The sequence below is a fragment of the Dermacentor silvarum genome, chromosome 10 (assembly GCF_013339745.2).
Source record: "Dermacentor silvarum isolate Dsil-2018 chromosome 10, BIME_Dsil_1.4, whole genome shotgun sequence".
Taxonomy (NCBI): domain Eukaryota; kingdom Metazoa; phylum Arthropoda; class Arachnida; order Ixodida; family Ixodidae; genus Dermacentor; species Dermacentor silvarum.
In genome coordinates this window covers 110347794-110374097 of record NC_051163.1, presented here as the reverse complement: position 1 = coordinate 110374097, position 26304 = coordinate 110347794, and the positions used below count along the sequence as shown (strand labels likewise).

General features: G+C 46.6%; 2 protein-coding genes across 3 annotated transcripts; one reads left to right on the top strand and one right to left on the bottom strand.

The window, feature by feature from the left end:
• Positions 1 to 264: 264 nt before the first annotated feature.
• Positions 265 to 6777, bottom strand: LOC119466463 (Krueppel-like factor 11). The gene is made up of 3 exons (XM_037726976.2): positions 6752 to 6777; positions 6424 to 6667; positions 265 to 1381 (listed from the first exon to the last, which is right to left on the bottom strand). The coding sequence occupies exons 1-3, from the start codon at positions 6775 to 6777 to the stop codon at positions 734 to 736; spliced, it is 918 nt and encodes a 305-aa protein (XP_037582904.2). The 3' UTR covers positions 265 to 733.
• Positions 6778 to 9900: 3123 nt separating this feature from the next.
• LOC119466464 (40S ribosomal protein S7-like) lies at positions 9901 to 26155 on the top strand. Of its 2 annotated transcripts, none has more exons than XM_037726978.2 (5): positions 9901 to 9924; positions 10337 to 10411; positions 10500 to 10595; positions 14652 to 14978; positions 26034 to 26155. In XM_037726978.2, exons 2-5 carry the CDS (start codon positions 10337 to 10339, stop codon positions 26109 to 26111), a joined length of 576 nt encoding a protein of 191 aa, XP_037582906.1. In that variant the 5' UTR covers positions 9901 to 9924; the 3' UTR covers positions 26112 to 26155. The 2 variants fall into 2 exon arrangements, with proteins under 2 accessions (XP_037582906.1, XP_049513494.1); XM_049657537.1 differs by lacking the exon at positions 9901 to 9924 and adding an exon at positions 10077 to 10101.
• The last annotated feature ends 149 nt before the right edge of the window (positions 26156 to 26304 follow it).

Below are 26304 nucleotides of genomic sequence, written 5' to 3'. Positions count from 1 at the left end.
TAAAACCTTCAGCAATATAGTTGTAAAAGCAAATTCTGAGATGCAGTTTCCAAATAGTAGCCAATGTCTGTGAAAAGAGCTGAAACAGATCACAACCGCCAACTTACTCATTCATTCGTGTTTTTCAACTAAGTGCTGTACAAAGCACACTTCACCAATTGATGAAGAAGCACTTAACTTGTCAGACTCGCTGCTATGTGCCATGGCTTACCTTCTGCCCGCATTGAAGGAATAGTGTTGTGTTTGCAATGGAACACAAAGGGAGACCAGCACCCTTTGGCATTTATTTATAAATTATATATATATATATCTCTTGTCAAAATGTCTTTGTACAAGTATATATACACAATGAACAGTGCTGCCTCAGCCACCTGGGCTAAAAGCAGCAGGAGCATATCAACATTAAAAGCTTGCTTCCTTGAGTGGGAAACACTTCATCACCTTCTCATGCCTCGTCTTGAGGTTCCTCAGCTTTCGTGCCAGAATATTGCGCTTTTTTGGCACACTGTGTGTTCAGACTCCGGGTTCGGTCTGGAGATGGCCCTGAGGTCTGCTTCTCTCTTGTGCAACTGCCTTCATTGGCAACTTGCGTGCAGCGTGCTGGCATGGTTCATCACAAGCCAGGCAGCTCACAAGCACAGTCTGGCTGTCCCGGCTCAAAACTGGCACATTAGTTTTTGTGAAGAATCCCACAACGTGGTGGGAACGGGAGCTACTATCACCATCGCCCATCTCAAACCGATCGCACTGGTGGCCACAACGCCACGCGCCTGCTGCTGCCGTGTCTCTTGACGTGCTTAGCCAAGTGATCGCTGCGCATGAAGCGCCGATCGCACAGCTGACAGCAGAAGCGCTTCTCGCCCGTGTGCGTCCGGCGATGTCGCGACAGCTCGTCGGAACGCGAGAATCGGCGCCCACAGCCTGCCCACTGGCAGCCGAATGGCCGCTCGCCTGTGTGCGTGCGGACGTGTGCCTTCAGATGGGAGCTTTTGAAGTACGTCTTGCCACAGCCGGCATAGTTGCACACATAAGAGCGCCTGCGCTCTTCGGGCACTGGAGCCGGGGCGGCATTGACAAGCAACGCGGCCTGGACGGGGCGGGCAACGAGAAGCTGAACAGCCCCGACCGGAACGAGTGCCGTTTGCATGAGAGCTTCGTCGGCAGTGGTGTGCATCACAGGGAGAAGTGTTGTGGCAGGAGGCTTGGGAGCGATGGCTACCATGGGCCTTGCCGGCTCTTGACGTATGGCAGCGGGCGGTGCGACGACTGGTGGTGGTGGGCTGGTACGAGGTGGAGCACGGACGATCACCGAAACGGGAGTGCAGGTTCGCTGACTGCTTGTCACTGTTGTCGAAGTGACTGGGTTGTCTGACAGAAGGAGCTGTTGGTAAGGGAGGAGAAAAAAAAAGGGCAGACTGCACTCTCACCGCACAGCAACACAAAATGAATGGCCAGACAAGCACACAATAGAAGGATGAGGTGAAATGAATGAAGGTCATGTGAAAGTAGCAGTGTGAGGTTGGTGACACAGCAAAAATTGAGTGCACTGCTGCCACAAAGCTTGTCTTGCGTGTTGAGCGAAGCACAATGTTTTTTTCATGTCTGTGGCTGCTGTCCTTATGCTATAAACTTTCACAACCATGCAATATCAAATTATGAGATGTATGCGACTACCAGCTCCTTCAATGGCCAAAAGTAATTCTGTAGTACTGATGAGTTACTAGACGTCCAACCCTTTTTCAAGTGATTACTCAGTGCCACGGAAAGCACCTATATTATGCCACCAGCTCGTTGCACATAGTCAAAGCCAGCAGTGCTTTGCTGTCCCAGCGAAGCATGAGTGTGGCCCTTGCAGTACACATTACCACTAATCAGTTTTGTGCTACCACCAGTTTCCAGAACATGGCAAAATGCTACAAAAAGCCTCCAAATGAGATCAGCTTTACCATGTGGGAATCTTCAACTGCAATGCCGTATGACCCTCGCAGCAGAGAGTGGTGGCACTGTGCTGCAACTCAAACTTCAACATCCGACTTTGAAAAGGACATTGACCATGGCACTTACTTATATGATGTCCACATCATTATCATCAGCCTATCTTGATGCCCACTTCAGGACAAAGGCCTTTCCCAGCTATCTACAATTGCCCCCGTCTTGCCCCAGCTAACACTATCTTGAACAAGCAAATATCTTAATTTCAATTTATTTCAATTCTCTGCCGCCCTCGACTGTGCTTCCCTTCCCTTGGCACCCATTCTGCAACTCTACAGACAATCGGTTATCCACCCTATGATTGCACGTCTTGCCCAGCTCCATTTTTTTCGCTCATGATGTCCACTAAAACATTGGCAACCCCCGTTTTCTCTTTAATCGACACTGCTGCCTTCCAGTCTCTAACATTATGCCTAACATTTTTCGTTCCATCGCTCATTGCACGGTCCAAGTGATTGCCCCATATGTCAGTAGTTGACATACATAAGCTGGATGCCCACATAGTTGCTTGCAAACTCTGGGTAGGAGGCAGGTGTGTAAAATTTAGGAAATCCTGAGAAATGCAAACTAATCAGCAGCATATGCGGGCCCAGTGTATGCAAAGGCCTCCACATGATACCAGTAACAAGGCACGCAGACAGCCTCGCGTCTGTCCTTGCAGCACTACATGCATCTTTGAAGACGAGTAGGCCCCAACACATAGGCGAACTTTTTATGGAGGCTATCTGTTGAGTATCTGTAGCCATGTTCGGAATACTGGACTTATTCTACAACAAGCCTTCTCTATTCTCGGCCCATTATTAAATGATGACCAAATGTGTTCAGCAAGAACTCTACTGGTAGCATTCCACAACCTTGGAAAAAGGTGGGTTACCTTTTACAAAGGGGTAGAACGACCTTCTCATTCTTTTTTTATCTCCCCATAGTTGCTTTTCATACCCTTTATACTTGCCTCTGCAGCCTAAGCAGATTTTTTCTAAACATTTGCTTTCAGATGCAACAAGTTCCAGAATAAGCTATCAGTGGTGAGAAGTGCCATATGTCATTGCCAAGTGATTATAGCCCTTTGCCTTTGCACAATGCATGCCACACTGAGCTGGAGGTCTGTGCATTATAGCACAAATGTTTACGAGATATAGGTTCTCAATGAGAGTGAATTATGGCTCTAATGGATCACTTAGTCAATCACACAAGCTACTACAGGCTTAAACTTTGAATTCTGAGCCGAGTGCCCTGGCTTCGCGGGAACTGGCATTTTTGCACGTCTTTTGTCCTGTAAACTTTTGTCGCCGACTGTACCTTAGAGACAACATAGCCTGTACCGAGTTTGTTACAGTGAGCACAATGTTTTGTATTAACAATACTAGAAGGGAAATTTGGCTACCAGTAAAGTGCTACATCCAGCATGAGAATGATGCATTTCACCACATTTCCTTCTAGTAAGCTGCAACAGGGTGTCATGTTGGTAGGTGAGCAGGGAAGTCATATATGCTGAGCACTGCTGACAAGATGCGGCATGAAGAGCTTCATGGCTGTTATTTTCTATCAATTGAAGGACAAGGTTATCTTCAGGCTGCACATAACTGAAGTGCCTTTGAAGAAGCCAAGCTACGAGTGAAAAAAATTATATCACGTGCTCTAAATTTTAGACAAACGATTCATGTTGTGTTTTCATGTGGTTCATTACTTAAGCTGTCAACTGCTTATGGATGGTGCTTCAATGATGGCCACATGCAAAACAGCAGCAATGGTTTCCTACACTGCTACTAATGTGAAATGCAATTGAAGTTGTGCAGAACAGCTAAAAGCTCCATGTTTCATCTGGCCCACACATATCGCATTACTGAAATATGAACCAGCTGCTGCAAGCAAGATGCTGCGTCATTCCAACCTCCCAATGCGAGGGGAAAAGACATGCTATTGGATTACAGGAATTATAAGCTTCACAACTTCACACATGAAAGAGGCCCAACAGAAATGTGCAGCAACTTATGCTGCACATGTCCATGTGCATTGTATCAGTATGTTATAATTCTTGAGCTTGCTTAATGAAAAGTGTAGACATTGACAATGGCTGGGTCTAAACTTACATCTACAGCATCAATGTCAGTTGTCTTGTTCATTTGCTAGAAAATTTCATTGATTTTAAAGCAGCTTCGTCCAGTGCGCATTTCCCCCTTTTTTTTTTGCCCAGTGGAAGCAATGCTTGTGGGTGCGATGGCCTGAGTAGCCTTGTGTGCTTTAACATAAAGTGGTCACAGAAGATTTCTCTCAGATTAAAAAAAGTTTGTAGCTCATGAATTTTGGCAAGGAATGCATACAGTAACAAGAGTTTTCATTCCTATTCGACTTGCTGCCATAAGAACTTGTTTCTGGCCATGACAAATTTTATGCAATGCTGCAGTCCTGCGACACGCAACTTTCAGTATTGGTGCAATGATCACAGTCATAAGGCACCTAAAGTAAAGAGTAAGCATCAAAAGCTTCGAGACTAGATACATGCTGGTCATTATAGCAATGGCTACCTGTGACAGTGAGCCACTTGGGGGAGCCACCAGTCTCAGATGTAGTTGGCACTGGCCAAAAGTGCACCAACCACTTCCAGGCCTGGTAGGTGGCCTAATGTATTGAACTCAGTGTGAGAGATATATTGTATCTAGCGCCAGTCCTGGTATAGGTGGATCTTATATCTGGGCTGTCGTAGAGCTGCCCAAGGCACTAGATATTGAGTTAATCCTTTTTCTTATTCTCTCCTCTGACAAAACCTCAGACTCATTTGCACTAAAATTTCTCGGTGGATCTTGATTAACAACACGCCTGTGATGCAGGGTTTGCCTGTTTCATACAGAATCCAATTCCAGTTATCTATGGTGATGTGAAAAATATGCAGACTTTCTGCAGTGAAAGAAATGTGGCACCACCTGTCCTAGCGTAGCAGTTACACTCACACAGATGGCACCACCATACCTTTTGTGAAGAAAAAAAAGTATAGGTACTGCTACTGATAACATGTTTGCCCAATATAGTCCTTTATCAATGAAACAGGCAACTGAAGCATCCAAGCATGGTCAAACAAAACTCCAGACCTTTTCAGACTTCAGTAGTCCGAGCAAAGCTGCGCCTACATCACCAAGATCAGCCAGTCATGAGTGGCACATGATAAGAACTAGAATTGAGCAAAAGGAAGCCTTACATTACATATCAATCCTGTACAGGTTACAGTGCAAAATAGCCAGATGACTTGCTGGAAAAGACATATCAGGCTCCCTTATTGCACACTTATCAGTGAACTGTATACTCTTATCAGCTGGCCTTCACGTTCCCTTCAATTCACTGTAGTGCAACAGAAGGCCACCTGTTATGTAACTGCTACATAAGCTGCACTCGCTCTTGCATATAACAGCAAACTGAAGCACCAGAAGAAAGAAAAAGGTAATTGGATGATATAGCATAATCAGAATGAAAATTTAAAATTCAATTTTACTATAATCAAATTTTCACTTTTGTAAAAACTAAGTGCTGCGAATTTCTTTATCCGAGAAAGACCTTGTGACCCTACTGCACTGTGCCCCATCAGTTGCGTACTGCGCCCAAGCTAGTGCGTACATGTATGGAAAACATCAAGTAAATACATATTGCCAATGCATTCTACCTAAGGCAATAAACTCTCATAGCTTGCAAAAGATAACTGTTGTCATTAGAAGCTTGCTCTTATCAGACAGACAGTAATGAAATCATTTGAGACGCATGCAAGTACCCAAACATAAACCTCGAAGCCATAATGTCAAAACGACAGGCCATTGTACGAAACTAGGGTTCGGTACTAAAATTCTGTGGCCACTTTGCATGCTTTATAGCAGAAGTTCGGAACTGTGCAGGGAAGTTGACTGTTGAAATGCAAGAACCCCCTTATCATTGGCTGTAGTCTCTTAAAAATGTGCCACTCTGTAGGTAGAGCAGCTGCTACGTTTGAAACACAATGAACAAACTGCAGCGTCTGACATCACAAAAGACCCAGCGGAGCTGTCGTCACATTCAGCACATGGAAAACAAAATACTAACGAAAGCTTTTTCGGAAGGCGATTAAGAGATGAAGCACAACTTTTAAAAGTTACTCGGCAAGAAGCATTGTTCACAGCAGTGAAGAAAAGTGTAAACGTAGCCGTCTGCTCTTTTTTTTTTTTGCATGCACTTTGATCCTTTGTTTACACGCATGCCACCTGCCTATACATAGCTTGTGTCTGATTCACTACAACTGCAGCTTCTATCGCAACGCACGGGAACTAGTGAGGCAAAGTACTCTAGCAGGTGTCTTTTGTGACGGATGAGTGTATATGTGACACGGCGGTTGCTGCTATGCCCCCCCCCCCCGTCGTGCTGCAGCAGCAGAATGGTGCATCTGATGAAGAGGAGGGGTTGTGTGTGGCGTACCCTGGCCAGCTCCGACGAGCCAGGCATGGTTTGCTGGCGATGAACAGGTGTGGTCATCTCTTCCTGCTCGTCTTCAGAGTTTGGCGGCGTGAGGTCACTAGCTGGTGGCGGAGGAGGAGGCATCCCGGACGCCTCCTTGCTTCGACCGCTCATGGAGAGCAGTGTCTCCACTGCGAAATAGTCAGGCGCGTGCCAGGTGCGCGACGACGTTGCCGCCGCTGCTGCCGTCTGCTGTGCTGTCCATCTGAAAGACACCCATGGTCGCTCACTGTTTGAGCACCATGTCGTACCTGGAATGCCCGCGCCCGCTGCACACACACATACTCACTCCCTTCCCACCACAAACACCCCCATCCAGCATTTGCCTTTTTTTTTTGTGGCATTGTCTTTAATAAGAAAGCCTGCCCAATGCCAAAGCAAAGGAGTCACTCGAACAACTTTGTGTTTTGAGAGTTGCGACCACAAGATTTATGCATTAACGACACTCGTCCGAGAACAAAGAATGGTGTCAGGATGGGTATCGCACTCAAGCACTTGTGTCCAAATGTTGGTGCTGGCTTGCAACCTTGATATAGTCAGATGGGCCAACCAACACCTTATCCAGAATACACCAGGAGTTTCTTAGAGACAAGCGGTGCAGCAGAGACTTTAATGGGAAGTATACTTGATCACAACAATGCCAACCAATGTAGAAATACTGCGGAAACACGTAGCAGAAACACAGCTTGCCTACTATGAAAGTCTTGAAGTGATCAAATGTAGGTCCGCAACCTCTAAAGGCCAGCCAAGAACTCTCTTTGAAGGCTTTATGATGCAATATAAAGTTTGGCAATGATGTAATGCTTCCAGTTATGAGCATCTAGCACAAAGCACACATAACATCACACACTTTCAAGCATCTTCTTAGATACTTTTGTCTTCAACAATGGGAATAGGCTGTAGTCCACACTACACATGCCTTGCTTTGTCACTTAATATGCACGTTTTCGACAATAACTATTTAAAAGGGCAAGAATTATTGGAAAATGGTGGTATCTCAACTGAGTGAACCTTAAGTGCAGAGATCAAGGTTGATGTACTGTTTATAGTATCCAGGAACTCTGCCTCTCCGCCAAAAACTTCCCAATATTGCATGATCTTATAACAAATTGGATATACTGCACTTCGGCAGGCCCAAATTAACATACTGACTGCCTTTCGCTTCGAACGCATATTCAGACCTGGCGCTCTAGCAATCGCTCCAATGCAACTTTCCTTACACAGTACGTAAATTTCTGTTTCTTTTCAACACTTACACATCTTGAGTTTCGTTACATTACGCCTGGCAGAGAGTGGGCAAGCTTTAGCGAATAACGAAACTATAGCCCACACTACTAATCTCAAACAGGCTCGAAACATTTGCAACACGTAATTCCTGAATAATGCTTTTTTTTTTTTTCTACAAGGTGTGTGCTTACTCCGTTAGGCGGATCTCGTGCACGTAGCGATATCAGAATTCCCCGCAACTCCACCGCTTATCTCAGCCCCTATCCGCACTTTGCGAGCTCCCACTACTTATCGCGCGAAGCACACGTCGTCTGCTTCGGCGCAGCATGGCCGCTCCCGCTGAAAGGCAAACACGACAGTTGCGACTGTTGTGCTCTTATCACGTTATCACACAGGAACGAGGGAGGGCGCTCTTGGCTTCAGTTATCACTCTGGCGGCCCAAACGAGGCGAGCAACTAGCAAAAGCACAAGCACACTGTGAAAACGAAATAATAACACACACAATGCGCACACCAATATCGGGTTATATATGCGGGCGACGTGCAACGCGGAAGTGGGTTCCTGCAGTGGCATTTCCGGGAGTCTGATCGTCAGCTGACTGGCTCGGTCGGTGGCGGAGACGATGATCGGCGCCTTGTGGCCTCTTACCTTTCGGGCGGTCCGAATAAGACTGGGGACAACACGGGACAGCAAAAACGGATAATATATATACGCCAGAGGGGATGGAAGACACGCCGAGAGCCAGTGTTTCACGAGATTGGCGCGCCCCAGCTAAGGGGGCGGCTTTTTATTTGCACCAGTCAGCGCGCGCGCAAGTATTTTGCTTTTCCAGAGAAAAGACCCGCAAAAGTGAGAGAAAAAAAGCTTAGGCCACCGGAGGAACACAGTGAGAGCACAAGTTCGGGTGTGCGCAGGACAGATAAACAGCCCCAAAAAAATGACGGGACGGCTGGCAGTCGCCGTGGGTTGCAGTCTGTACTTACAGAGTCTTCTTCTTCGTGCGGAGGAGGCGTTTGCACGAAACGTGTCATGGAAAGGTTCTGCCTGCAGTCACCACAATAGTACAAAAAATTGTTCTCGGCCAACACAACGCACTATGCTCGAGTCCGTCTCGCACGTAGGGGTTCCGCAGCGGGAAAAAGCGGCCGGCGCGTTGAGAAGCCCTTTTCTAAGGTCGAGCTTGGGGGGCCGCGCCCTGAGCCGACCAATTGGCGGCCGAGGGCTCGACGGAGCCGTCCAATGGCGGGCCGCCGTGCACGTGATCGCAGCGTGTCTGGGGTGTATTTGAGCACGTGCGCGGCGGCTGCTGAACTGCGTGCTCCCCGGCTGACCGACCGGAGGGGAGGCTCCTTGGAATAAACAGCGGTTCTTGTGGTCTCTCCGCTGTTGCTGGGGGCGCGCTTTTGGGCATCCCGGCGTGAATGCGCGGAAAAAAACTCCTCGTTTTGGCCCCTCGTCCTGTGTTGGGAATGCTGTGCGATCTCCTCAGTATTTTACTGTACAGTATTCGTACATGTAATGCTGCTGAAAGAATCCTGAAACAATCGCGAATGTGGTGGCATCGTCCTGCGAGCTTCAGTATATATTGCAAGTTTATTGCAGCCCATGACCCATTCGAGTTGTTCGAAAACATGCATTCAACTAGTATCTAAAAACTTATGTGAAATATTGTGCGGACTTTAACAATTATTGCGCGTTTGTATTGCGGAATAAAATGGTTTTAACTTTTCAGCAATAAAGCTCGCCATTGCGCTAGACGCTGTCTTTGTGTAATGACCAGCGGGGGCAATAGCTCCCTAAAACGTGCGTTCAATGCGTTTACGTGTTCTTGCATATCTTTCCATTTTTGTTTTGGTCGCCACCATTGTGCGCAGCCAAACAACAACGAAGGAAACTTTCCGCGAAACGCCCACGATTGCGTGCCAGACAAGGCGTGTTTACTCATACGACGCCACAAATTTACGACGGGGCTGCACTGACGTCATGCAAGTCACGTGCACGGCGCACCCCTCGATGACGTCACACATCGGGGCGTTGTTTGTCGTGTAGTGCTGCTCTTATGTTGTATGCTCGTATCATTGTGGCAACTAGCGGCGCCCTGCGGCAAACTCAAACAAGTAGCAAATTTGTAACACACTTGTAGCGCCATCTGCGTTGCAGTATATTTTACTAAAGTTTGTGTCGATCCTAACAGTTAAACTTGTCCACTTCCTTTTCCGGCGCAAGCGCCCAAGGTAGTGTATGCATTTGTGTTCCTTATGTTTCAAACTGTTCAATTTTAGCATAATTGGTGAAGTAAACGAGTAAATTTTCATTTATTTAGACAGCATAGAAGTAGCTTTGTTGTATTTACAGCAGTAAAGCTATACCCAAGCAATATTTCCTTTGATGATAGCAGATTGACCATCAAGGTGCGTGCATTGGCAAACCGCGCCGTGTCGGTGGCCGGCTCAAACAATGCATTTGGGCTTCTTAAAAATGCTGCCGGATATATTACTTTAGCTGCATCTCGGCCACGCCAGTGTGCAGCCTACTAATGTCGTTGACAGGCTGCAATATTTGTGACATTGCGCTCGCGTGACGTCGCTTCCAATCACATAGCTGGTGCTGCGATGACTGAACCCTGCTTTGCCTTGCTGCTTACAGATGTATTCGCAAAACGTGAAGATTATAAAGCCTCAGGGCGAGAAGGTGGACCCGTTCGAGGCGGGTATTTCACAGGTAAGACGCAGACAAACGTTTGCGGCCTTTGGAGATTGGTGCAGTTTGATGTCGGTGCCTCAGCGCTCTTGTAACCTGTCTCACGCAGACCCTCCTCGAACTGGAAATGAACAGTGACCTAAAGGCTCAGCTCCGAGAGCTGCACATCGTTGAGGCCAAGCTTGTCGAAGTCAACGGCAAAAAGGTAAACTGACCCGATCTGCACTCCAATTTTGTTCCGATCGCTCCGTAGCTGGTAACTCTGACCCGATCTGCACTCCAATTTTGTTCCGATCGCTCCGTAGCTGGTAACTGGCGTTTCAAACTTCAGGAATGAATTCCTGCTATGCCGCTTGCAGCCTAGTGATGAACCACGTGACGAGTGATGCAGTGCTGATCGCAAACACGTTATGCACTCTAATTTTTTTCTGAAGGCTGCGGTGGAATGCGGGGCGGATTTTGCATGAGTGCTCGGTTTGTCTGACAGTAATACGCCGGCCGTTTCATTGTGAGCTGTTCCACTCTGCAGTTGTTACTCGCTTGTGAAAAAGGTGCAGAAACGATTGAGTACGCTTTGCTAACTTGCAACATCCGTATAGACATAGATTATGTAGGTAGCCTGCCATAAGATTTTTCGTTGTAGAAATGGCAAGTGAGATTTGCATGGCGGTCGCTGCCAGTGGGCACAATTTCCAGCTTGTAAAATGTCACCGATAGATTATCAAAAGCTCACAGAACTCTGAACACATTTGTATTATACCAGCCTATGAACTTTTCATGAACTGTAAAACTCAGATCTCAAAAATGTCATATATTGCCTTGTACCTTGAGCAGGGGATCTTAAGGGCTGGAATATAATACAACGGAAAGATAACCAGCTATATAGCATCTGTCGCCACCATGTGTTAATGCAGATGCTTATACTCGTAGTGCTTATACTGGTCATTCACCTATTACACAATATCCTAACAATACCTACAAGCAGTTACACGTCAGCTGATTTGTCAGTACTGGCAGCAGTTGTAGGCCCTGCCTCCGGCCGTAAGTAGAACATGTGGTATATGTTTGACAGCATGCCCTCAAGGCTTTCTGCCACTCCTAAGCTGTGGGGTCAAATTTGAAAAAGACAGCAATGTGAAATGGGGCTGTGGACCATGCAAGCAATGGAATGAATAGACATAACAATAAGGTGGCAGTTTGGTGTTTCATGCTTACACTTGTGGAGAATTTTCTGTGACAAGGGTAGAGCATTTGACAGCGCTGTTGCTTTCTCGGAAGAGATACTGAATCGACGTAGCTTCCACATGCAATAGTTTTGAATTTGCCTATACACAAACCACCCAGTAGCGTAATTTCACTTATTTTGCTGTTGTGAATAAGATGTTTAGGTTTTATTACCCAGCTTAAATTAACACGAATGAAAATGTGAGTTTTCATGAGCTCCTTTACGTGTGCACGCTTTCCGCCCAAGATTTCCCTTCGCCTAAATGTTGTCTTCGAGTATGTAGATGGCTTGCACTGAAGTCATTCTGGGCATCATTTTAGTGAACCAGCGTGGTGGGTAGCTGCGTCTGTTGGCATCTAGCACGGCACCAACACAGCTGGTAGGGCTGGAACCTTTGCCGAGTTTTCCTTCCTCCATGGAAGCAGGCTACCTTCAGCAAGGAACATAAGAGATGTAATCCTAGACGCCATATCAGTGAACCATCACGGTCTGTGATGTCATGTGCAAGCTGTCTATAGTTGGGATGGAGTTGGCTGGTGGAAAACAGATAACTGAAGATTGCTAGATGAGAGTTTTGTTTGGCAGCAGACGTAACAAGCTCATGATTGTGTTCCAATACTCGCTGTAGATGGATAGATGCCTCAGCAGGCAGTGGCCATCTTAAGTCTCATTCCAATTCAGGGGAATATGGAGGGTTTTAGGAAAAAATTGTCTTTGTGAAGACAGCATCAATGTTGAAAACGATGAAGGGATGGTATTCCGGGCAGTCACTTAGGAATACTACCAGATGCATCGGCACATATGGACGATAGCATTTATTTAATTTCACATACTTTCAAGGCCCGAAGGCATTACAGAAAGGAGTGGAGTCAAAAACAAAAAATAATGCAGTAAGAAATACAAACAAAAATTAACAAAAGGCATTCTGAACAGCGGTCTTGACGTTGGTAGAGTGGGTGATGAGTGCGACTGATGCGGAAAGGCGATTCCAGTCCGTGCTTGTCCTAGGGATGAATGAGTTGTCGTACCGGTCGGTTTGTGCGGCACAATGGTACCCCAACTTTAAGGCTGTGGTCAGCATTTCTGGTGGTGTGCCAAGAAAACGTGCTTGGCATTGTGCCAACAATTTCCTCACTCATTGCTGCTGTTCAGATCGGGGCTAGGCATGCAATCTGGCAAACTGAATGTATACTTGAAAGTGATTGTCCAGGAGTACAGCCCGAGGCTATTTTTCTTGTTCATACAAGGTGGTGGCCGAGTGGCCTGCATGGAAAGTTGACGGAAAGTTCACGTGCGCCCAAGAAAGCAGTCTGGATTTGTTTAGCACTTAAAATAAGCCACATAGTGTTCTCTTTTTGGTCACACATGCAAGGTGTTAAAATATAACGTTGATGTTTGCTTTTCCTAGCTTTTTGTCAACGTGAGGTGGCATCAAGTAGCAGAAGTGCCTTCCAATACTTAGGGTCTTCAAACTGTCTTAAGCCCGTTTCACATGGTGCGATTTTGCCTGCGAATTCGCAGCTGCGTAAAACAGGCCGCCGGACCCTTTGTGCGTGCGTTTTTTCGATGTTCGGCGTGCTGAACTTCCCTGCGAAAAACGCAGATGCGGTGGTAGCCACTGCAGCGGTGGAAACAGATAACCAATGGGAGGCGGCTCGCTCATACGTCTTCGCCAGTCCGAATGCTTAACGAGTATGCGAAACACGCAGCTGCCGTAGATCCATGTGAAACGGGATTGCGAATTTCGCATCTGCGGAAATGGTAGCTGCGAAAAACGCACATGCAGTATCGCACCATGTGAAACGGGCTTTAGCGGTCCAAGCTGCACTGGCCAAGTTTGTCGAAGTCTACGGCAAGGTGTTACTAACCCGATCTGAACGCTTTTTGTTCACGCTGCTCCATAGCTGTTAGGTAGCGACATTTCCAGTTGTTTCAAACATGAGACACAAAACCTTGTGATGCTGCTCGCAGTCTAGTGATGAACAAACGTGACGAGTGATGAAGCGCTGATCGCAAACACGTTATGCACTCTAATTTTTTTCTGAAGGCTGCGGTGGCATGCATGGCGCATTTTGCATGAGTGCTCTGTTTAGTCTGACAGCAAGACAACGGTCGTTTCATTGTTGAGCTGTTCCATTCTGCAGTTGTGTTATTCATTTCTGTAAAATGTGCAAAAACCATTGGCCACGCTTTGCTCACCAACTTTCAGCATCTGTTTTGAGATATGTGCTGTAGATAGCCTGCCCAAGGTTTTCAGTTTCAAGATAGATGAATTCTCCCCACTGGCAGTGCCACGCTGTCAGTGGGGAGGATTCCCAGCTTGCAAATTCGCCACTGATGTTGGATTAACCAGAGCCTGTGGAACTCTGAAGACATCTGTATTATATCAGCCCATACACTTTTCATTGCATTGTAATATTTGCAGTGTCGTGGGAACCGAAAGTAAACTTGAAAGTGGTTATTCAGGAGTACAGCCTGAGGCCAGTAGCGCACCCAGGATATATGCGGGGGGGGGGGGGGGGTGCCAATACCATCTAAACAGCATTAATTTCAATTTCTTCACGGAAATTGTCAAAAAATGCACTTTTTGCAAGTGTGCAGACGATTGACGTCTTACATCTTAGGTGCAGTACTCAAATGCGCAAGGAAAGAAAAAGGGTCAAACAAAAGGGGGGGTTAAGTCGACCTCAGGGGGGGGGGGGTTACAACCCCCTTCCCCCGTCGGTGCCCCACTGCCTGAGGCTGTTTTTCTTGTCCAATCAAGGTGGTGGTTGAGTAGTCCACCTGGAAGGTTGGTGGAAAGTTCACCTGTGCACAAGAAAGTGTATTTTCTTCTTTTTAGCAGTTATAGTAGCCCGCATTTGTGTTTTGCACTCGCAAAGTGTTAACATGTAACATTAATATTGTCTTTTGTTAGACCCCCCCCCCCCCCCTCTTTTTATAACACTAGGTGGCACCAAGTAACAGATGCATTCCACTACTTGGGCATAAAGCTGTCTGTCTTACACCCTTGTCTCTCTTTTTGCGTGCACGCAGGCCATTCTGATCTACGTGCCAGTGCCCCAGCTGAAGGCTTACCAGCGCATCCAGGCACGACTGGTACGAGAGCTGGAGAAGAAGTACAGCGGCCAGTACGTGGTCTTTCTGGCCAAGCGCAACATCCTGCCCAAGCCAACCCGTAAGACGCGTCAGCGCCAGAAGCGGCCACGCTCGCGCACCCTGACTGCTGTGCACGACGCCCTGCTTGAAGACCTGGTCTTCCCGGCCGAGATTGTCGGCAAGAGGGTGCGTGTGCGCCTAGACGGAAGCCGGCTCATCAAGGTGCACCTCGAACGCAGCCAGCAGACGAACATTGAACACAAGGTATGTGTGCTCGCTGCACATCGGATTGCAGTCGGCACCTGATCTGCTTGCATAGCACACACCGAGGAACAATGTGGTTTTCAAGTTGCTTTGAAACTTGACACACGGGCATAATTTATTTACTCATGACACATCGAATATCCAAACTAGCGGGGTTTTACATCAGGGGTGGAAAGGCTACAAAATTTACAAGATGCAAAAGCGGCACAATGTGTATAGAAACAAGCAGAAAAGTCTGCAAAGTAAGTTGGTAATACAGTCAAACCCGACTACAGTGGAATCTCAATGATACGAATCTCACGGGTCACGAAAAATATTCGTATTAGCCGAAATTCGTATCATCGAAACACAATTAAAACTAGCTAAATTAAGGAGGGACGCGGGGATCAGATCGCGAAAATCGCGAGAAAAATCGATTTTTGAAAACCACGCGTTTGGGTATCTGCAACGCCTAATCTACGCTGCATCAAAATGGTTTGGCTGAAAACGCACTGAAAGTGCCCGAAAAAGTTTAATTCGTCAGTGCGCAGGGCGAGAAAACAGCTTTAAATCGCGCAAAATCCCCGCAGTTCACAGAGCCATATCTTGTATTTCCCGCCACCGAGCGCCGACAATCTTGGTATCGTTAGAAAGCTCAAAGTTTCGCCGTTCCGCTTCTCAATTCGTCCGTCGTCACCAACTTGTGACAAACGCACAAACACCAAAGAAGCACGGGTCTGCGATAGGTAGTCACACGGGCCCTCCGATAAAAGCGGGCCTCCGATTGGCTGCCGTGCTGAAAGGCGTCTCCATTGGTTGCTGCTGTGGCAGGGGCAAGATGGCAACCGCAGTTGTCTGCTTCGTAAACCGTGCCGGCGTCTTCATTGGACACACAGAATTCGGATTACTGAGAACTCCCAGGTTAGTGATGGATCGTCGCTCGTTGGCGAATAAACTTTGGACGAAGCACGCCTTCGGAATACGGAAGCGCTCCTACGGCAGGAAAAATACGGCGATTAGCGGGAGAAGCGGAGGCGCACCCGACTGAACGAGCGCAACCTTGCACCGTGGATTACGTGCCGCGCTTTCTTGCACCGTGTGACTTCAGCAGCGAAACCCACAATCGCCCTGAGCCATCGGCACCGATAACGCAGCCGACTGAAGACGCGCCGACGGAAGCTCCCGCGCCTCGGCGTACAGCCGTGCGAATCAGCTGAGATCGTATCTCGGTAGACATAGCTCGCTGCGACTAGGCAAAATGGCGCAAAAAAAGAATGCGGCCCGAAGCACAGCAGCCACTCCGCCCGATGGCACGCGGAAAAGGAGTAAAAGCAACAAAAGCGCCACCGCTTCGAACTCTTCGCGCTCATTCGCGCCTCCGCACCAAAAGAGAAAGGGAGAAAGTGCGTGACTGCGCGCTGTTCTCTTTCGCGGCCGTCGGTGGGGCGGCATTTATTCGTATCAAACGACGCGGGTCGAAAATAGATTCGTAACAACCGTTTTCTAGCAGGTTGCAAAGTAATGGGGCTCGGCCGGGACCGCAGAAAAATTCGTATTACCTGTGATCGTATCATCGAGGTTGCACTGTATATCGAACGCGTGTACATCGAATTATAGTACCTATCGAACAATTTCTGAATACTGTATATTTGCAATAAGAATATACAGCAAAAATTACGCTTACATTGAACAAAAATAGCCGCAACTCCTGATATATCGGATGTCCATTGGCGCAGAAGTGCCCTCGCAGCAAAGGGCAAACCCGGCAGCACACTCTCCCTACCGTGATTGTGCTGCATAGGGCAAGCTGCCGACACCCCTCAGCATAAATGATCCTGGCTCGTCCGCAATGCTTACTCAGACAGCCAATCAAAGGATCTTGTGCTCTTGTCGTGCAAGTGCTAGTTCTCTCATTGCTTTTCTCGTTCATTGTGTTTACGCCTTGTGGGCCTTCTTCCGCAGTGTTGCTGTGATAGCTGGCGCGAAGTGGCAGAATTGGCCTTTTGCCGTGAAGCTGAAACTCTTAAATCGAGCCTTAGCACGTTGAAACGTCACTGCAACGCACAGGATTCCAAGGAGCAATGAGAGCACAATTTTGGAAGAATAAGGTGGAGGTTAGAGCTGTAACGGACAAGACGCAGTGCTCGACGCATACACGCAGCTGTGTATGAAGACGTCAAGGCGGCTGCGTACAAGTGGTTCGTTAACGTTTGGTCACGCAGCATCCCGGTGTCCGGCTTCGTGATCGACCAAAAAGCCAAGGACATGGCTTTCCTCCTTGGCAGGGAGGATTTTCGAGGTGGCTCCGGTTGGCTACAGCAATTCAAAGAACGGCACGAGATTGCAAAGCAGTTACTGACGAAAGCCAACTTTTGGACTTTCACAGTGTGGATAAATGGATACAAGAATAATACAGCAAGCTATGAACCCCAAGACATCTTCAATGCCAATGAAACTGCTCTATTTCGGCTTCCAAATAAGACGCTTGTTGGGGCGACACATCTCATGGCAGCAAAGTGAACAAGGCTTTTGTATCCGTGCAGTTGGCAACCAATTTGGCCAAATAAGAAATGCTTCGGCCCCTGCTTACAGGCAAAAGCAAGTCGTCGCGGTGCCTTCGGAATGCACTGTCGCTTCCAGAAACCTACAGATCAACCAGAAAAGTGTGGATGACTGAGGAGCTTTTTAAAAAAAGTGGCTGTCATTGTGGAACAATGATTTGGTTGGTGAAGGTAGCAAAGTGTGCCTACTTGTAGACTTCCACGTGCCCGGTGATGACTGAAAATTCGGATGAGTCAATGAAGCCATTGCTGGTGTTGGCCGAAGTTTGGAGTGAGCTGTCGGAACTTCCGTAAACTGTTGACGGATGGGCAGTCAACGAGTGTGAGTGCGGATCATGGTGTCACGACCACGGAAGAGCCCGAAAGTGAAGACTACATTGCCAACACCGTACTAAGCACAAGTGAATGCGGTCGCAATGAAGAATGCAGCAACAATCTTTTGTCCACATGCTCCAAGGTGATTGGTGCACTCGCAGTAGTACAGCACTTCTGCGCGAATGTGGAAGGTTGTGGCTTCAGTTGCTCGGACTCTTTAGGTAATGTGGAGAAGTGCATGCTGTTGCAGGCAGCAAAGTGCTTTTGTAAATGGTACCTGCTTTTATGACATCCAATTTTTAGCAGGCTTATATCGAATTTTGCGGTATAACAAACTGATAGGCAAGTTGTTTTTAGTTTGATATAACCAGGTTTGACAGTACATGTGGAGACAGTATGTAAAAAAAAAAGATTGGGCAGCAGGCGGCCTGCTGCGGTCGACCTTTGCGTCAAGGATGCGAGTGTCGTCTGCTGTAGCCTTTAAACGGGGATCACTGATTAAAGGGCCGTCTTGCTCCACGTCTTATTCTCTTATATGCGAATAACTTTACTGGAAGGATAGGTACACGAGCTGCGTCTCGTTGAAGTCTGAATAAAAGCTGTAGGTCCTGTAAGTGTACTCCTATTAAGTGAAATCTTTGGCCAGCGGCTCTATTCCCCATCTTTTATTGCGATAGCAATTATATGGACACTCCAAAGCAGATTTCTGCCGTCGGCGTTGCCGTGAGGTTCCGTATGACGTTAATGAAGATGAAATCGTCGCCGCGCGCCGCCGAACGCTGTATGTGCGAGCGAAAGGGCGCGAGGGACGCGTTCTTTCACTGGGGAGTGAACCCACGGCGGAGAACAAACGCGCGTTCTGCGCCGGGCTTCCTTAAGGGCTGCAGAAGTAGACGTCTCTTTCCTTCTTTACAATCACCATATATGTAGAGCAAACGCGCCTTCTTCCGACGCGCGTAAGGCCGTGGGCGGGGGGGGGGGGGGGGTTAAGGGAGGTGACGTTTAGCTGCGGCACCAAGTGCCTATTTATATCAGAGGCTCCGGCAACAGTCAGCAATGCCGCACGCATTTTGTGCGAACGTGGGCAAAACGCCGACGGCGTCGACATTAGTTCTGTGTGTTGCCGGTGCTGCTGCATGTCCAAGTTTGTACAGCTGATAAAGCTACTATCATTACTCCGTATAGCTCTCTACAAATTTGCTATTGCAATTCATGCTTCGCCTTTCAGGTGAAACTGCGACCACTTTTTTCAGCGACGCTGATCTCCAGCTTCTGCTGCACTGTAATGGATCATTATAGCACGGGTTCTCAAGCATGCTGGTCCCAGGGAACCCTGTTGAGCTCCATAAAGTGCCAGGAGCCGTCCCCCCCTTCAATAAATAGGCTAGGTTTAGCGCGCAACATGTGTAGGGCAAATGGTAGTGTTCGGGGCAGGCTACTTTGATGGCAACGTGCAACACACGTGAACTAAACTGGGGCCAATCATTATAAGACAAGGCAGCATCACAACAAAGACATGCCGAGAAAATTTGAGTTTTCAGTGCTGATCGCACGGGGACACTCAATTATAAAATTTCATCACAAGAGGTCTTAGAATTAGTGCCAACTCTACTTTGAGTACAGTAAAAACTCGTCAATTCCGATTTCACGGGATCGAAAAAATCAATGAACAAATGCTTACTACGTCAACACGCTTTTATTTACTGAATTAGCAATTCATGTTTCTATTTTGCACAAGATCAATGCGGAAGCTGCAATTATCATCTTGTGACTGATTATATAGCCCTCGCAGCGAGGCCTCGGCATGCCTCTTCATCTGAGGTGCTTTTCACTACCACGCTCACATCCCGATTATTTTGTCGCCAACAAATCGTTCGTCCATCGCGATGTAGCCGGTGCGCTTCATCTTCGAGATCTTTCGACTGAATGGACGAAACGCTGTGGAAAAATGCTGTGGACGAAACAGTGGTGGCTATCAACGCGATCATGGATGGCAACTACGCACTTATGAAGACGCATGGCCAGCCGCAAGTACCGTATACATATATTCGTGCAAGAGCCGCACCTTTTTTTCGTAATCTTGACGAGATACAGCCCTTACATGGGGGTCAGCCATTGCGGTCTAAATTTTCTGGCCGTTTGTAATATTTTTTATTTCTTTGTGCAAAAAGGGCAAATACTGCTTTCATAACGCATATGCAGTCGAGTCCCGCTACAACAAAATTCACATGACACGTGAAAAATTTCGTTGTGGCGGAACTTTGTTGGCACAAAATTGGTATGTATATACCAGTTCACGGGCTTTGCCGCCAAACGGCAAAGCCATGAACGAAACCAGAACTGTTGTTCGGGAAATGTTCGCGATGGCATGGGGGCAAAGGTTGAGACGTACCAAAGGCAGTTGAAGTGTCAACTTCACGAGAGAATGCATTTTGCGCCGCTGTTACAGCATTTTTGTAAATTGAGGCCGACACCTAACCCAACACGCATGCCTGGCCGATCGCGAAACTTTCATTTTACGGCCTATGCACCGTCGCAATGAAGCAGTTTGAATTATCACGATTTCACTGCATATTTATGACAGTCGGCAAGCTTGCGCTTACCGGAAGTTTTATTTCCAGAAGTCGGTCAGCCTGGATTTCTTAAGCTTCATGGCAAGCAAAGGTATTACGCGAATCTCACAGTCCGGTAAAAGAGCCATCGCAATGACATTGTTGTGGGTTCTGATAACTTTTCTGATGAGTTGAAAAGGATCCATTACTTTCAAAGCAGTTGCCAGAGTCAGTGTCTAGCGGATTGTCATTTTCCCCAGACGACGAGACGTTACCATCTTGTTGACAACAGCCGCTGCAGCACGGCCACTGGGGCGCTATCTTGAAAGCAATCGGCGACGTGCGCAAAGTGAGCGCCCGTGCGAGCCTCATCTTCAAAGCGATCTGTGACGTGGGCAAAGTGCAACTAATGCCGGTAGAGTCATGTGCACTGTGCTTTCGACATTTAGTTCGCGGTGAAGCGAAATCAATTCGCTCGCTGCTATTGCCGTGCCTTCTCACTCCAGCGGGATGACACCAAGTTTCCGCGGTCATTAAGCGAGATGCGTTCATTTTCATGTTAACCTGTGCGCGCCTGACATCGTGCACAGGTTAGTAATCGAATGTTAACAAGTTTATACGGGCTGATAAAACTACTATGTTTAGTTCGTAGCGCTGTCTAATAATCTGCTATCGCAATCGATGCTTTGCCTTCCACTTTCTGCCTCGGCGATCATATATGTGCCTTCTCAAGAGAGAGAAATTTACGCTTCATTGGCATAGCCATTTCAACCGGACACAGACCACAGAAAACGGCAGCGATTGTGGTAATCCCCTGCTGTCTCGCGCAGGCACGTGATGACCACGCGTGGCTATGGATTGCAGGGGCCTAAATTGGCACTTTGAATTTGATTTCGTTCGCGAAAACCTCGTTCAGGCGGACATACGATCATCACAGCATTGGAAGGGCCTTCCAATTTGATTACTCGGCAGTTCCAATTTCAATTCAGTCCCAGTTTCGTTCTTGGAAAGTTCGTTGAAATGGAAATGCCCATTAAAACGCCCTCGTTTTGAAGCAACTTTTTTTTTTTTTTTTGCTTTCTGAGCAGCTGACAGGGAATTGGGAAAATTGGTGTTGTAGCGAGGACTCGACTGTATTTGTTTACACATGTACACCACGCAGCTGATGCCCATCTATAGTCTCCATTACTGTCGCACACCACGCGCTTACAATCCCATGCACACAAGCTGCAACACTGTCTTCAGTCTTTGAATTCTTTGCTTTTCTTGGCCGCCTGAGTTATGGGTGTCGCTTGCAAATGGCATTTCTGTGTTGGCACAGAGCAGAGGTGGTCAGCTAGGAATGAAATGTTTTTCTTTGATGAATTGTCGTCCCAGCATTTACTGTATGAAATCGTGATTCCTATGGAGCTCTAGGCAAACTGATTATACCCCTGGTGGCTACTAAACATCTAGCAATGTGAATATTTCTATAATTTTTGTTTTACTAAATTAAAAATTAGCTTCGTTCCTTTTTCATTTTTCCAAAGCCCGCATTTTGGGCTTCATGCAATCCTTCAGGAGTGACATCTCTGCTATCGGGGCACCTGAGTCCTACCGTATTTACTCGAATCTAGGCTGACTCCGATTCTAATACCCCTGTCAAGCGGGGCCGACTCCGATTCTAATACCCCTGTCAAGCGGGCAAGTTAAGTGCACTTACGGAGAGTGCACTTCGGGACCTTGAGTGACACTTTAGGCTACGCGGTTCTAAACGGGAAAACAGCGCACTCGCAGTAAAAAAAATGGCGACAGACTACGAGCACGTTTTGTGAAGATGTAGATTAAAAAGAAAAGTGGTTCTAAAAAGTGATTGTTTTACGTTGTATTATTAATAAAAACAAACTTAATCTATGTTTTTTCAACAAAAAATGAAAATATTTTTTATTATAAGAGTGTGGCAAGTCAATGCCGGCCAAAAAAAATGCCTAGCCAATCCAGAACGGCATAGCGGCGTGCGACGAGGCGGCATTTGATCTTGCTAGAACAGAATATGAGCGCGTTTTAGGCTATTATTTGTGCGCAAGAGCTGTTCAACCATTAAAATGAACTTCTGTGTACTTTTTTTATGCATTACAATTTGTACCATTGAAACCGCTGGCGGCGAGGCTAGGCACTCGGCCAGCAAAGTGCGTTCCGTGAACGCACTTCGACCGGAGTACACTCTTCTGCGAGTGACGCTCCACTTGCTACGTTTAGATTTGGCAAAGTGCACTTAAACAGAGTGACACTTTCCGTAAGTGCACTTAACTTGCCCGCTTGACAGGGGTATAAGCCGACTCCTAAAGTCCGAAGCCAGAAAAAGAAAAAAAACTTGCCTCGAATGTAGGCCAAACAAAAAAGCGGACACACAAAATGAAACAGTATTTATTGAATAAGAACATGCTGAGCTCATTCTATGTCATCATCGCTGCTAACCTCGTCACTATCTTCCTTATCGCTGTCATCTTCTAACAGTGCATTATATTCAGTACCATCAAGCGCATTAAAGATGCTGCACTTTTTGAAGGAGCGCTCGATCAAAGTTCCTGGGTAAATGCTATCCTCGTTGCGGCGCACGCAAAAAGCATCGCCCGTGGTCTCCTCCAATTAAGGACGTCTTTTTCATCGATGCCGAAGTCCCGCCTGGCTTGAACATTTGAAGATTGCCTCTACTGTTAGCACAACTATTCGTTAGAAACTGGCACTATAGTGCCTGTTTGGTACCATTACGATAACGCCACGCTGTGCGCCAGTACTACACCATATCAATACTACCGATACGACACAGGTCAAAATGGCGACGTCGCTCGGGTACTGCAGTTGGCTACTGTCGTGGCTTGTAACGGCTGCGATACTGACTTTTGTAGATGGCGCTAACTATGCACCATATTTATCAGTTTCAGTTAAAAACTGGCGTGTTGTTTAAAATCGTCGAGTCTGAACCGACCCTAGAGTTTCGTATATGATTATTTAAAAAAACTGTCTGCCTAGATTCGAATAAATATGGCGGTTTTTACTACAGCATGTAGCTAAATGTATAACACACACAGGGGTATATTGGTTCTATATTTTTTTTTTCTTGGCTGCACATTAAATAATGAGCTAGCTACTTATTGAACACAACACTTGCTGTAGTATAACTTAATACTTTTTATACTGAAAAGGTATTCATGCCATTGTGAACCTTATGCTTCCGAGTAACGAGCTTTGTGCTTAAAGCAATATTCTGATGTGTAGTCATTGTTCCTGGAAACAATAGTAATTTATTTCTAATTATCTTTAGAATTACTTGGCATATTATAAAAATGATTGCATACTTGTAATTAGCACTAAAATGTGAACAGTATTGTGTAGTTTTATTAAATTTGGTAAGGGAGGCTTTAAATGCCACTTAATGCAACCACTTCCAAATGTGCTCCAAGTGCAGCACAGCTTTGGAGGCGACCCATCACATTTACTATGACATTCCGCATCTGATCAATGATGACTGCCTGCCACTGTGAGGCACCTGTAACAGACTGTCGCCAAACTGCTACAAATATAACAAAACAGCTCTTCCAATACAACCTCTGTGGTGAAATTGAGAAGAGATGGGACAGCTGGAATAACTGATTTGGTCAAAAATCTTCCACAATCCCCAAACCTTCATCATGCAACAAAATATTACAACAGCATAAACAGTACAGGCTAAGGAAATATTGCTTCTTTAATTTGGTGTCAAAAGTTTGGATAACGTCTGGCTTCAGTCACTGGTCTGTTATCGTTAATTGCTCAGCCTTCCTTAATAGGACCCCTCACCAGGCCACATAGTGAAGTTTCATTATAAGCTGTAAACGGTTACATGTCTTCTAGGTGCTACAGTCGACTGCCTTCAAGGTTCTACCACACGAATTTTTCAAATTGGTTCATTATTAGCAGAAATAGAAATGTTTGAAGTGTCGGGAACCCATGATGTCAGAAGGCGAGCTTCACTGCCGACATGGACACTCTTGCCACTTGCCCTGTCTAGCCTCCGCAAGCAAAATTCCTTCCCTGCGTTCTCCTATACCGGAGGATTGTGTCACAGTCCCCCCCTTCTTTCATTCTCGCGCATCATGTTTGGCAAGTTGCTTGATCTTCAGTGTGTGAATACAGAAAAGGATACAACACAGATGGAGCCAGAGGAATGCACTGGTTGCACGCTGTCCATTTGCTGGAAATCGTAGAGGGGCTATGTAAAGGTTGAGTGGCAAGCGGAATGCTACCAGTCTTGCTAGCGTGGTTCCAACGTTTGGGAAGGTTACCACATGTAGTCAACCACAAAAGTTTACAGAGCACGGGATCTGAGAAAATGCTGAATAGCTCCGCAGCCTCACAATGAAACCTGCTATTCGCTTTTTCAGTTTGACTAGGTTATATGGAAAACATAATAAACATTGTGATGTATGGTTTTACTGGCTAATGTTACAGGCTGCTCGGAAATTCAATGTTTTCTAAGATCCTGTGGTCCTTAAGATTTTGTGGTCAAGTGTACAGTGTGCACTAGTGTGTGTGAAGGGTTAATGGGAGAAAGCACTATCGAATGGGCTTTAAGCATTGCCACTCGCTGCATCACATGCAGCAGCTCCCTGGGTTGCCTGATTGCATTCAGGTATTGAGATACTTTGTATTCTTGTTTTTCCTGTAACCAAAGGCGCCGAGAAATCTAAACGTTTTTTCCTGGCATTGTAAGAACACTAGTTGGTGTAGCTGTAGCACTTGACACATTGTGGGGAATGGAAAACCCGTGCATCTGAACGTTTCCATGTACTGTCGTGAGCAGTATGAGCTGGAACACAGGAGCGCGTGTGAGCCTCGAACCCTGCTATGGGCGATACACGGCGGCAGCCGTTACAAAGTCGAAAGAAGAACGCCATTCTAACAGCTGTTGGTACTCCCACCATGGGTCTGTTTACACAAAGTGCAGCACTTCACATCGCCAGCGCACAGTGATAACTGTACGTTATTGCGGTTACTGGTAACTTTGTGCTCCGAAGCGTGGACAAAAGTAGCAACCTAATGCCTCACGTCAACTGACATAAGAAATGGTTTAAAATATGAGCGAAGATCTACAAGTTCCGTCATACGGTTGTACGAAGAAAAAAAAGCATGAAGGAAGAAAAATGACTCAACTGTAAGTCACTGCGACGCATAATCTGCTGTCGGCGGCCAGTGAAACGCTGCAAGCTGCCGTTTTCGACAAACGCAGGTGCATTGGGAGTGGAGCGCCAACAGTTAGCTGAAGAGCTCCCCCCCCCCCTTTCCCCTCTGTTTTCGACAGCACCACTGCTAAGGCTACTGCGTGCCTCATGATTGTATTGTGGTTTTAACACTGAAGACCTCGGAATTTGATTAAATTTTTAAAACTATATTTTTCATTTGTATATGTGAATTCATTTTAGTTGGAAATAACTGCATGCATAATCTCTAACGTGCCCCATCTTGTGCACGTATGGCCCATTGTGATGAAAGACTTCCTGGAAAATGACTCTCTGTGATTCTTATTTCCAAAGTCACTCTAATTTTTTTCTGATGGCCATGCCTGTGCAAAGAGATGTGTATTTCGCTTGCATTGCATGTGGTAACCTACTGCATTCTTGTTCTTGCAGACGGACACCTTTGCGGCCGTGTACAAGAAGCTGACTGGCAAGGAAGTGACGTTCGAATTCCGTGAGCCCCCCTACTGAGGGCTTAGGACATGTGAATAAAAAGGGTGCGACAGCTGCTTGTATTGAGTTGCTTTATTTATGCGAAATTTTATGTTCTGCTCTAGGCTCATTTAACTATGGGCAGAAGATTCTACGTTGCCTGGTGCGTGAAGGGAGGCTGTGTACCTAAGCAAAACATTGTGCACTAAATCACTTTGATTGTGTGGTTGCT

Excerpts from the sequence above, each read along its gene's own strand:
- LOC119466463 (XM_037726976.2), bottom strand. The coding sequence starts at position 6,777 with ATGGGGGTGTTTGTGGTGGGAAGGGA. Across the intron at positions 6,668-6,751 it reads GTGTTTGTGGTGGGAAGGGA|ATGGACAGCACAGCAGACGG; the intron begins GTGAGTATGTGT and ends GGTGTCTTTCAG. Across the intron at positions 1,382-6,423 it reads GCTCGTCGGAGCTGGCCAGG|CTCCTTCTGTCAGACAACCC; the intron begins GTACGCCACACA and ends CCTTACCAACAG.
- LOC119466464 (XM_037726978.2), top strand. The coding sequence starts at position 10,337 with ATGTATTCGCAAAACGTGAAGATTATAAAGCCTCAGGGCGAGAAGGTG. Across the intron at positions 10,412-10,499 it reads TCGAGGCGGGTATTTCACAG|ACCCTCCTCGAACTGGAAAT; the intron begins GTAAGACGCAGA and ends TGTCTCACGCAG. Across the intron at positions 10,596-14,651 it reads TCGAAGTCAACGGCAAAAAG|GCCATTCTGATCTACGTGCC; the intron begins GTAAACTGACCC and ends GCGTGCACGCAG.